This window comes from Salvelinus alpinus, chromosome 11, assembly GCF_045679555.1.
Source record: "Salvelinus alpinus chromosome 11, SLU_Salpinus.1, whole genome shotgun sequence".
NCBI classification, from domain to species: Eukaryota; Metazoa; Chordata; class Actinopteri; order Salmoniformes; family Salmonidae; genus Salvelinus; species Salvelinus alpinus.
The window spans coordinates 12728355-12742022 of NC_092096.1; the positions used below are offsets into that span (position 1 = coordinate 12728355).

The 13668-nt window shown below is 44.1% G+C and overlaps 1 protein-coding gene across 1 annotated transcript in view; it reads right to left on the reverse strand.

The window, feature by feature from the left end:
* The window catches only part of LOC139533598 (ras-related protein Rab-21), a 32817-nt gene extending 22386 nt beyond the window's left edge, over positions 1-10431 (reverse strand). Inside the window, exon 1 of the mRNA XM_071331749.1 lies at positions 10061-10431. Within this exon, the coding sequence (XP_071187850.1) occupies positions 10061-10201 (141 nt within the window). The 5' untranslated portion in view covers positions 10202-10431. The remainder of the gene's footprint in view (positions 1-10060) is intronic.
* Between the last annotated feature and the right edge of the window lie 3237 nt (positions 10432-13668).

Below are 13668 nucleotides of genomic sequence, written 5' to 3' on the forward strand. Positions count from 1 at the left end.
ACAGCCCAGGGCATGGCTGCCTCCCCCAGGACATGGCTGCCTCCCCCAGGACATGGCTGCCTCCCCCAGGACAGCCCAGGGCATGGCTGCCTCCCCCAGGACAGCCCGGGCATGGCTGCCTCCCCCAGGGCATGGCTGCCTCTCCCAGGACAGCCCAGGGCATGGCTGCCTCCCCCAGGACAGCCCAGGGCATGGCTGCCTCCCCCAGGACATGGCTGCCTCCCCCAGGACAGCCCGGGCATGGCTGCCTCCCCCAGGACATGGCTGCCTCCCCCAGGACATGGCTGCCTCCCCCAGGACAGCCCGGGCATGGCTGCCTCCCCCAGGACATGGCTGCCTCCCCCAGGACAGCCCAGGGCATGGCTGCCTCCCCCAGGGCATGGCTGCCTCCCCCAGGACAGCCCAGGGCATGGCTGCCTCCGACCCAGGGCATGGCTGCCTCCGACCCAGGACATGGCTGCCTCCGACCCAGGACATGGCTGCCTCCGACCCAGGACATGGCTGCCTCCGACCCAGGACATGGCTGCCTCCGACCCAGGACATGGCTGCCTCCGACCCAGGACATGGCTGCCTCCGACCCAGGACATGGCTGCCTCCGACCCAGGACATGGCTGCCTCCGACCCAGGACATGGCTGCCTCCCCCAGGACAGCCCAGGGCATAGCTCCCTCCCCCGGGCCATGGCTGCCTCCCCCGGGCCATGGCTGCCTCCCCCGGGCCATGGCTGCCTCCCCCGGGCCATGGCTGCCTCCCCCAGGACAGCCCAGGGCATGGCTGCCTCCCCCGGGCCATGGCTGCCTCCCCCGGGCCATGGCTGCCTCCCCCGGGCCATGGCTGCCTCCCCCGGGCCATGGCTGCCTCCCCCAGGACAGCCCAGGGCATGGCTGCCTCTCCCAGGACAGCCCAGCTCACATGAGAGGGGTATACATGGCAGTTAGGCCTCATTTGCATGTGAATGATTGGAATCTCTTGAAAGGAACAATATTCCGAAACAGCTCAATTCAGCTGTATTGCAAATGGGGGGAAAAGTATAAATATGGGTATTATATAAAAGTGACCTAATAAGAATATTCTCTCAAAACAACACACATGAGATCCTTATAGATTCATTGTTAACTGGCCATTTCAATGACTTCCCAGGGACACACAACAAAAGGATGATTGTTATGCGTGTTTGGGTTTTGTAACACTCCAGAAGATCCAGTCCAGCATGTAGCCTACTAGACCAGAGAAACACAGACTGTTATTCACACAACGCACCAACCATGATTGAATTATATTACCGGGTTCTGTAGCTTAAAAGATTAATAGGCTAAAACTTATATTCATATTTGAGTGTGATGAAACAAATCTGGATTACAGCTCTGCATCCCAAATGGCACCCTATTCCCTATATAGTGCACTACCTTTGACCATAGGGCCCTGGTCTAAAGTAGTGCACTAAATATCGAATAGGGTGCCATTTGGGATACTTCTTAGTCACCATGGGATTATGTCCAAACATTGCCTAATCGAGCTGACAGTTTGGACGAGTATTTAAATGAGAGTTAAGAGTCAGTCATGATTAACTAAACCTGAATTCTCTCCAGCTAACGAACTGCAAGTTATTCTCCCCCCCCCCCCCCCCCCCCGTTTCTCCTTTACTGTTCAGCTGAGGAGTGTGTGAACCTAAAAGACAGTTACCCAAAACAATAGGCCTGGGTTGTGTTCATTAGGCAACAAACGGAAGAAACAGGACGGAAACGAGGGGACGGACTACTTAACCTGGAGTCCAATAGGAAACACTCACAGTTGTTTTCATTTGTGTGTCCTAATGAATACGACCCTAGTTCGTACTGCTTCCTTCCTTCCTTCCTTCCTTCCTTCCTTCCTTCCTTCCTTCCTTCCTTCCTTCCTTCCTCTCTCCTTGTGGGAGGGTCAGGTTACAGCCAAGGCAGCGGTTTCACTAGAAACAAAAGCAACTTGGCTCTGAGGTAGCTGTGCTAGAAAACAGTCACTTTCCTTTTCTTTCCTGACATGTAGAAACAAGGAGCGAGCCTGTGTGGGAGGGTTTGTTAAAGAGTTTACAACACTGACAGCACAAAGACAGTGAACAGCTATTGATTACAATTCAGAGTTAGTCGACGAAACCTTTGTTGCCTTCTAAAAATGGACGGTTTATTAGGTTAACCATACTTAAACATGTGTGATATCTAAGCCTAACTGTTTACATAGCCTCATAGCCTGGTCCTCTCTTGGTTTCTTCCTAGGTTTTGGCCTTTCGAGGGAGTTTTTCCTAGCCACCGTGCTTCTACACCTGCATTGCTTGCGGTTTGGGGTTTTAGGCTGGGTTTCTGTACAGCACTTTGTGACATCAGCTTATGTAAGAAGGGCTATATAAATACATTTGATTTGATGATTTGATTTGATTTACATGCAAGAAGAAAATAAATGCTAGGGCTATATTTTATCTACACTTTACAGCAGCCATTACTGTGGAGGTTAAATGACTGTGGTGGCAGGCCAAGTCAATTCAGGACACTTTCTCTTAACCTGACCCTTGCTGACCTCTGGACAACGGGAGCACGTCTAGGCCAGGCTAACAACCTGAGCGCGTCTCGGCTAAGCTAACAACCTGAGCGCGTCTAGGCTAAGCTAACAACCTGAGCGCGTCTCGGCTAAGCTAACAACCTGAGCGCGTCTAGGCTAAGCTAACAACCTGAGCGCGTCTCGGCTAAGCTAACAACCTGAGCGCGTCTAGGCTAAGCTAACAACCTGAGCGCGTCTAGGCTAAGCTAACAACCTGAGCGCGTCTAGGCTAAGCTAACAACCTGAGCGCGTCTAGGCTAAGCTAACAACCTGAGCGCGTCTAGGCTAAGCTAACAACCTGAGCGGGTCTAGGCTAAGCTAACAACCTGAGCGGGTCTAGGCTAAGCTAACAACCTGAGCGTGTCTAGGCTGAGCTAACAACCTGGGCCCAGTTTCCAAATAGCGATGGAATTTAGGCTTACGAGTGTTTTATCGATGCATCTTTCCTACAACGGCCAAAGTTGTAAAATGTTTCCCAAAACACCATGAAGAGAGAACGGTCACTAAGTGCGTCGTTGAGGCTTGGCTCAGTAGTGTGAAAAGGGTCTGAGGCCTAGGATGGCCTGAAGACAGGGTTCAGAACAGCTTGGCTCAGTAGTGTGAAAGGGTCTGAGGCCTAGGATGACCTGAAGACAGGGTTCAGAACAGCTTGGCTCAGTAGTGTGAAAAGGGTCTGAGGCCTAGGATGGCCTGAAGACAGGGTTCAGAACAGCTTGGGGTTGGCAAGACTACTACACTACAACTAGCGTACATGACAGTAGAATTATGGGCTTGTGCCAAAGTTCACTCACAGTCTAGTCTGACTGCCTGTAGTGGTCTCTAAGTGGCTCATTTCATGGCTCGTTTCAGAGGAAAGGGCAAACATGGCATAACATCTGCTAGGGGCTGTACAGGCAAATCTTCTCCTGTTGTCATTTCGGCTGATGTTTCCACGGCATCAATGGATGTTGACATTTAGTCTAGCCTAGGGTACGTCAACATCGGGACAGATCATGATCATTAATAAAAGATTGAACACTAGGCCTGTGTGTTTACTAGGCTTGTTTAGGCTACCATATTATTTGGACACTGAAGTGGCCTACTAAACTAGGTAAATAGATTGTAAGCAACAGTTTATGACATCGTCATAATCAGTGTTGGGATTAGTTACTTGAAAAAGTAATATTACTTGTTACATTTAACTAAATGTAAATGCATTACTTTACAATATTACTTTGTGTGGAAAGTAATGTGTTATATTACTGTGTTACTTTCATGAGAAAAAAACCCCTCACTGTTTGATAGTGGGAGGGAGCAAGGAAAACCGCTCTCGCTCGACCAAAGACAGGCTACTTACCAACTCAGGTTTGATCACTAGTTCCTCCTTTGATCTGTGCTGCTGCTTTCTGTTCTAGTCTACAAGTTCTGCCCTATCATATGGGCTGCTTAATTAGCCATTTACAGTGCCTTCGGAAAGCATTCAGACCCATTGACCTTTTCCAAATTTAGTTACGTTACAGCTTTATTCTAAAATGGAGTCAAAAAAATATATACTCAGCAATCTACACAAAATACCTCATGACATCACAATACCCCATCATGACATCACAATACCCCATCATGACATCACAATACCCCATCATGACATCACAATACCCCATAATGACAAATCCAAAAAACGTTTTTAGAATTTTATGCAAATGTAGCCTTATTTACATAAGTATTCAGACCCTTTGCTATGAGACTCAAAATTGAGCACAGGTGCATCCTGTTTCCAGGATCCACAACACCGGTCATTATAGGCCATCACTATCTATCCATTGAACTTTGTTTTACACTGATCACACATTGTATTTCTCAAACAAACCATTAGCTAATAAACTTATATATTTTTTTACCTTTATTTAACTAGGCAAGTCAGTTAAGAAGAAATTCTTATTTTCAATGACAGCCTTGGAGCAGTGGGTTAACTGCCTTGTTCAGGGGCAGAACGACAGATGTTTACCATGTCAGCTTGGGGATTCGATCTTCCAACCTTTCGGTTACAAGTCCAACGCTCTAACCACTAGGATACCTAGTTGTACAACATATCATTGTCCCCCATGATGAAATCGGGGAGGCAACTGTGGATCTGTCTCCGTCCATTAGTACATTAGTCACACGCAATCTCAGACAGCACTGGCACGATTTTGACAAAACTTGGGTGAAATGATGAGTTTTGCCATAGAGATCCAGCATTCATTAAATGACGCTGATTGGCCCTAGGCGGGAGCTATAGTAATTTCCTGAAACGTGTTGGTCACAAGCCATCTCAATTGGCCCAAGGGGAGGGGAGTGCATGTGGGGGACGGCATGTTTACTGATGCCTTGTTTTCTGTTAATTTAAGTTGTTTGTAATTAGACAATAGTTGACATATTATTCTTGTTTCTAAGTATTGTTAGAGTTTGTTTTTGTGTATAAAAGCCAGCAGCATCCCACCTCTGGAGCTAAGCAGGGATGGTCCTGGTCGGTCCATGGATGGGAGACCAGATGCTGCTGGAAGTGGTGTTGGAGGGCCAGTAGGAGGCACTATTTCCTCTGGTGTAAAAACCAAAAAAGATATCCCAATGTTCCAGGGCAGTGATTGGGGACATTGCCCTGTGAAGGGCGTCGTCTTTCAGATGGGACGTTAAACGGGTGTCCTGACTATGTAGTCACTAAAGATCCCATGGCACTTATGGTAAGATTAGGGGTGTTAACCCCCGGTGTCCTGGCTAAAATCAGGCCTTCATACCATCATGGGCCCCTAATCATCCCCAACTTCCAATTGGCTCATTCATCCACCCCCTCCTCTGCCCTGTAACTATGCCCCTGTAAATGAGAATGTGGACTCTTGAAAATGAGAATATGCATCTGAAGAGATTTTATCCTGCAAAATGTCTAATAAATGAATAACAGTCTCTTGCTGCCTATTGTATCTCAGGAAACTGTGCAATGACCACACAGTGAACAGGAAATAAAGTAGGACCAAGGTGGAAATTATAGTTGGTTCACACACAAGCAGTTTCACAACTATTTTATGCCTGAGAGTGTAGTTTCAAAGGGGGGGGTTTCCAAATATTAAAATGATGTTCGCTGGGAAATAGCAGTTTCAAGTTGGCCATTCAAGACAGGTTTACCACATTTTTACTTTGACCACAAAGGATTGACAGCAAAGAATGACTAATATTCACTTTGCACTGACAAGAGAGACCTACCAGTCACCTGTGAGAGAGTCCACAAGCAAGGGCAAGCTCCCGGAGAGATTATATTGGTATTAGTAATACGGGTGTGATACCAGCCTGTTGGTATCACAGCTGCCCTTTTAACCACAATTACCTTGCTTAGTGGGTGTGAGATTAGAGCACCATCGTCATGAGACTGTAGCCTACCCTACTGCTGTCAATGAGCTGGCACTGAAAGTCTGTTTACTTAGGCATCACACAATAATAATGTAGGCCTACTACTGTAAACAAAACAATAACAGCACTACTGACAAGAGACAATGGTCACCTGACAACTAGGCCTTGAAACAACTGTTTGATACACTGGAACTGCCGATAGGTCGTTATCACAGTGGGAGGCGGGTCCTTCTCCTGCTAGAACAAAAGCAGTACCTGCGGCGTGCCGACCCAGTGGCGACCAACCTATCACAATGCTCGTCAGTGGCCAACAAGATGACTTTGAGCCAATCAGAGAGCATGTAAAATGTAAAAGTTAACTAAAAGAGGCCATTTTCTCCGTACATCCACGGATGAGCCAATCACACTTCATATGCTACATAGCTAGCTACCATCACACAGCCTAAATGCACACAACACTAAATACTTCCTCCAAGCCAGCTAACCACTGTAGCTAGTTGACATAATTAAATCACAATGGACTAGCTAGTTTCCATGAAACAGCTGCCGAGTTAGTGCAGTGTCCTTAGCTTGCTAGCAATGTTGTGCCAGCTAGCGAATATGCTATGGAGTATGTTATGGAGAGTGAATTAAAATGTTTATTTGTCATCTTGCTAGGTAGTTATCTAGCTGTGGCCATCTGGCTAGTATAAACAAGGGCTTTCTACAAAAAATGGCAACATTAGCGCAGACAGCTTGGAATCTAGACCACAAGCAATACGTGTAACAGTATAACTTTATGGCGTCCCCTCGCCCCGACCCGGGCGCGAACCAGGGACCCTCTGCACACATCAACAACGGTCGCCCACGAAGCATCGTTACCCATCGCTCCACAAAGGCCGCGGCCCTTGCAGAGCAAGGTGCAACACTACTTCTAGGTTTCAGAGCAAGTGACGTAACTGATTGAAACGCTAGTAGCGCGCACCACCGCTAACTAGCTAGCCATTTCACATCCGTTACATACGCACGGATATGCATTGCCAAACAATGCCACTGCCACCTTCTGGTTTGGAGTATTCTAACAAGGCTGAGTGGCTGACGACTTCCAAGGTCGTTGCTGTGTGAACACAAAAGAGATTGAGTGTCGACAGTCAGAGGTGCCAAGTACTGTCTCCGGGAAACATTTGACAATCCTACCGGAGTGTCTGAGCTTGAAGACTCAAAGCTCACTGGCAGTAGAGCGCAAACTCTAGTCTAGAGGTCTTCACAAATATACCCGAAACCCATTACCCCGAGAAGGAACTCGGATCTGTGTGAAAATATGTGAAATGCCGACTAAATCTGAAATTATATTTGAAGAAGAAAATATCCAGATTAAAATCACTTTTGCTACGCATGGCAGAGTTGGTTCAGGTTCTTTCAATATATGAATCCCTATCCTCTGCCTGTCTCTGTCTGGATTGAGCTCTCCCTACAGGGAACCTGCGACATTGTTTCCAGTGGGCCGCTTGGGCCCTCACTGTCTCCCGTGCCAATGATGCGCTCAGGACAGACAGTTTGTCTCCCATGCCAATGATGCGCTCAGGACAGACAGTTTGTCTCCCATGCCAATGATGCACTCAGGACAGACAGTTTGTCTCCCATGCCAATGATGCACTCAGGACAGACAGTTTGTCTCCCATGCCAATGATGCGCTCAGGACAGACAGTTGTATTTGTGCAAAGGATAAGTGTTCAGGTAGCCTATTTTATGACCCGTTTCCAGTGGAGATATGGGTTTCAGAAATATGATGCTAATTCACACCGAGGCACGATGGTTAGGCCTATCAAGAAGGAGTGTTGAAAATCTTTTTTGAATACAGTAAGGAACTATTTGCAATGGATGCATTGATGTAATGTGACGCAAAAAAATACTCAGAAGCTTCGCAGCTCAAGTGATGGTGCGTTAATGAGAAATACTATCAGACATCACCAAATGGAAACTTTTAGACCTACAGGCCTGCATCTGCACGCAGGCCAGGTACTTTATGCGTGCTCAAGCAAAATATATTATAACAAATAGACATTAAAAAGTGTAAACTCAAACAATTAAATAATGAATGTGCACGAATTAGCAGGAGACAGAGCGCATTCTGTAGAGAGACACGCAGGTGCATCTCCACCACACACCCTATCCCTTCTTGTCCCAACATTTTAAATTCTGGATGTCATTTATTAAAATACTAAACAAATAAATTATTTTAAATACATCTAAAAACACATGTGCAACATTAACATTCACTGCCAGACAAGTCAAAACTACACAACTCAAATGTGTAAAAGGGTTGAAATAAAAGACCCCTGAAAATGTCCATACACACAAAAAGATTCTCAAATTTGTTTCCATCCCTGTTGGTGAGCATTTCTTCTTTGCCAAAATAATCCATCCAGCTAACAGGTGTGGCATATCAAGAAGCTGATTAAACATGATAATTACACAAGTTCACCTTGTGCTGTGGACAATAAAAGTGCACTAAAATATGTAGTTATGTCACACAACAATGCCACAGATGTCTCAAGTTGAGGTTATGTGCTACTGGCATGCAGGAATGTCCACCAAAGATGTTGCATTATTTCATTCCCAGTCATGTGAAATCCATAGATAAGGACCTAATAAATAACTTAAATTAACTTTGACTCGTTAAAATCTTTGAAATTGTTGCGTTTATATTTTTCAGTATATTTTGCTTGCTTTTGTGTAAATAAAACGTCATTTTTTATCTTTTGGATCTGATACAGACCCTGGTCCATCTCAGATCCAATACTGATTTTGAAGAAGAAGAAATGACTGTGTCCTGTCTTTCTCGGATGGGAATTTCACAGATCCAATTCAGTTTGGAGCTCATTTTCAGGACCCGAGAAGACCACTTCTCTAGTCTCTAAGACTCGAGGCCCACTGGCAGTGCAGCAGTGAACCTCCTTCCTATTCAGCTCCTCTCATCATTGCCTTGAGTAATAAACACCCTCTTGTGATGTCCTGGTAGGAAATGACAAGGAGTTATGCTGCCTCTTCTTTCAGGAGAGCAATAAACACAGGCCATTCTAAGTTCATAACTAACCTACCGTTAAGCCAACTTCGCTACAGTTGAACACTTTCCAGAGAGTCAGCAACAGGTTTAACTGTTTGCATTAATGCAAAGTACAAAGAAATTGCTTAGTACACTAGTTAAGACTGCTTGACAGCAACTGTGATCGTAGAGGCTTGAATTTGATACCCTAGTAATGTGTGATTATGTGGCAGCACAATCGTATTGATTCATAGAAGAAGATACGTTTGGCAACAGCACTGGAAAGGCCTACTAGAAACACCTAGAACCCTTATCACGTCCAGCAATGCAAAACAACATATTGTGCAACCTACTGCTATGAGAAGCCCTGAGCTTACTGACAGATCCGGTCTGTGTTGTCCATCCATCTCAATGCGATTTTAGGTGTGGAGTAAACTTGCCCTTTCTCTACTCTGCATAAATGCTATGTCATAGTAGTTAATTCCTTGTTCAGTTCAGTCAAGTGTCCTGTAGGGCCACGTTTGGGGCAGCTGGCGAAGCTTTCTGACCACCGGACAGGAAGTTAAACCTGGGTGCTGGTTGTTGTTGTTTTGGTTACTCTGTGAGTGGGCTACTTCCTGTTCATTGGGGCAAATTCACCTCTACCACATTCACATTGAAGAACACTTGTTTCATGATGAATAGTACCAATGTATAGTTGAGATAAAGGTTTTAGATCGCTTATTTTTAAAGCTGTGACAGTTGGCTACTATGAAAGCTAGCTAACTACAATAGCTATCGGGCGTTAGTCAATTTAGTTGGCTAGCTTATCGTTATTAGAATACATTATTGTTATCAGAATTGTTAGCTAGCTAGCCGTCTTGGTAAACACCCTAAATAACCATGTTGGACAGGTTGCAGTGACTTGTAGTGGACTGCCAAAAACTAGCTAACGTTAGCTAGCTGCGACACAGATGAATGGCTGTTGGTGTGAGTTAGTGACAGGCTATCACTAGCAGCTAGGATAACGTTAGCTAGCTTGCCTTTTCTATTTTCTACATAGCACATTTAACCCTTTGTAGTCTGGATAAGATTGAATCACATCCAGTTAGCCACGTAATCAACGTACCTGAAGTGTGGTGATGTGTTTGTCGTTGAATTTATTTTCACAATACCGCAACACGAGCGAGGTCTTGCCGACACAGCCCTCTCCCAACAAAACCACCTTGAAAGAGTAGGTTTTGTTGCCTGCTCCGCCGCCAGCCGCCATGGTGAAATAAATATGATTAGGAATATAAGTAGCACAGTCGAAGTATCTCCCTCTAATCACATTAGATGTCTCAAATCGAAATCAAGAAGTCGAGGACACGAATCCCCTGCGAATCAGAATAGGAACAAATCTCACTCGCCCAGCTCTTGTAGACCAAACTGATTTCCCCCACCCTAAGCTCGCTGGTTCGCTCTGCTCTCCCCTCTCAACCACTACTAATGGCGTCTCTTTCTACGTCATGCTATGGGATCATATGATGAACTGGACAGCAACAACCGAAAGTGCTGGAGCTGAACAGAGGCTTAGTCTATTTTCCCAATGGATCATCAATCATAATATATGTTAGAGTAAAGAATACAGAAATTAGGACATTTAGAAAAACTGTAAACAAAATAAGACAGTTTGAAAGAGGAAATGTAAGAAGCCCAGAAGCCAGTATAATAACTCCTAAAAACAGAATATTGTTTTGACTGATAGGTTACCATTATTGTGGTTGGTTGGTTTACCAGGATCATTATCACTGCAAGACCCTCCCAAGTGAGAATAATTTGTCACACATAAATCATGAGGAATCTATTTCTCCTCTGAGCCATATGGCAGTGCTATTTTATTTATGCATTTCTGAGAAATCTACTTATTTTCACATCAAAATATCATAATTATTGAAAGGCTCCCAGAACAAGATGCGGAAATCCCCCATGCTGTACATACACACAGTGAGCGAAGCTTTGAATCTTCGTTTCAGAAAGAAGTATGCTTTTTTTGTTCAAACTTGACCTATTTCTGTTTCTACTAGAGACGTAAGGGGTCATTTTCTGAATGTCTACCCTAATCTTAACTAGATAACGATCATACTTCAAAAATTCTAAGGCACTGTTGTGGAAAAGTTAAAACGCCTTTCTTTTAGCAGCTATCGCATAGCAAAAAAAATTAAGCGCACTAACGACGAGCGGCTCACCGGCCTTGTTCAGGGTCTCATGTGAGTCGCAACGCGCTGGTGGGACTTCTGGTCAAATTGGTATTGAAATGATCTCTAGGACATATCAAACCAAACAGAGCTTCACTACAGCCTTATCCAACACTAGTTACGGTCACAACAAACCTCTTGAATATCCCCTTCAATGGAAAAAACAAACGTAAGACAGGAATTGTCATACATGCCTGATGACTCAGTCACACAAGTGATCTCCTCCATATCAAATATGTTTATTGAAAGCAGTGAGCCAAGTCCTTTTTTTGCTAGTTACATATTGAAAACTGAGCAACATAAAGCCACTGTACAAACAGAATATAAAGTAGTCTACTTAATGTTTTTAAACCATGGAAGTCAACCTGTGCAAAGGGCATACATACAGAACACTTGTTTGAGATAACACCCCCACCACTTAAAGCAGTGTACAATAAACAGCATATGTCCTCTAAAGTGCAAATAGCATTAAACATTCACAAGAAAAACACAAACAGTGCGATTTAGATGAAGAATATAACCCCCCCCCATATACACCATATTAATGAAGAATATAACCCCCCCCCCCATATACACCATATTAATGAAGAATATACCCCCCCCCCCCCATATACACCATATTAATGAAGAATATAACCCCCCCCCCATATACACCATATTAATGAAGAATATAACCCCCCCCCCATATACACCATATTAATGAAGAATATAACCCCCCCCCCCATATACACCATATTAATGAAGAATATAAACCCCCCCCCATATACACCATATTAATGAAGAATATAACCCCCCCCCAAAATACACCATATTAATGAAGAATATACCCCCCCCCCCATATACACCATATTAATGAAGAATATAACCCCCCCCCCCATATACACCATATTAATGAAGAATATAACCCCCCCCCCATATACACCATATTAATGAAGAATATAACCCCCCCCCCCATATACACCATATTAATGAAGAATATAAACCCCCCCATATACACCATATTAATGAAGAATATAACCCCCCCCCCATATACACCATATTAATGAAGAATATACCCCCCCCCCCATATACACCATATTAATGAAGAATATAAACCCCCCCATATACACCATATTAATGAAGAATATACCCCCCCCCCATATACATCATATTAATGAAGAATATAACCCCCCCCCCATATACACCATATTAATGAAGAATATAAACCCCCCCCCATATACACCATATTAATGAAGAATATAACCCCCCCCCATATACACCATATTAATGAAGAATATAACCCCCCCCCCATATACACCATATTAATGAAGAATATAACCCCCCCCCCATATACACCATATTAATGAAGAATATAACCCCCCCCCCCATATACACCATATTAATGAAGAATATAACCCCCCCCCATATACACCATATTAATGAAGAATATAACCCCCCCCCCCATATACACCATATTAATGAAGAATATACCCCCCCCCCATATACACCATATTAATGAAGAATATAACCCCCCCCCATTTACACCATATTAATGAAGAATATAACCCCCCCCCCATATACACCATATTAATGAAGAATATACCCCCCCCCCCATATACACCATATTAATGAAGAATATAACCCCCCCCATTTACACCATATTAATGAAGAATATAACCCCCCCCCCCATTTACACCATATTAATGAAGAATATACCCCCCCCCCATTTACACCATATTAATGAAGAATATAACCCCCCCCCCATATACACCATATTAATGAAGAATATAACCCCCCCCCCCCATATTAATGAAGAATATAACCCCCCCCATATACACCATATTAATGAAGAATATAACCCCCCCCCCCATTTACACCATATTAATGAAGAATATAACCCCCCCCCATATACACCATATTAATGAAGAATATACCCCCCCCCATATACACCATATTAATGAAGAATATACCCCCCCCCATATACACCATATTAATGAAGAATATAACCCCCCCCCATATACACCATATTAATGAAGAATATAAACCCCCCCATATACACCATATTAATGAAGAATATACCCCCCCCCCCCCATATACACCATATTAATGAAGAATATACCCCCCCCCCCCATATTAATGAAGAATATAAACCCCCCCCCCATATACACCATATTAATGAAGAATATAACCCCCCCCCCATATACACCATATTAATGAAGAATATAACCCCCCCCCCCATATTAATGAAGAATATAAACCCCCCCCCCATATACACCATATTAATGAAGAATATAAACCCCCCCATTTACACCATATTAATGAAGAATATAACCCCCCCCCCCATATACACCATATTAATGAAGAATATAACCCCCCCCCATATACACCATATTAATGAAGAATATAAACCCCCCCATATACACCATATTAATGAAGAATATAACCCCCCCCCCATATACACCATATTAATGAAGAATATAAACCCCCCCATATACACCATATTAATGAAGAATATAACCCC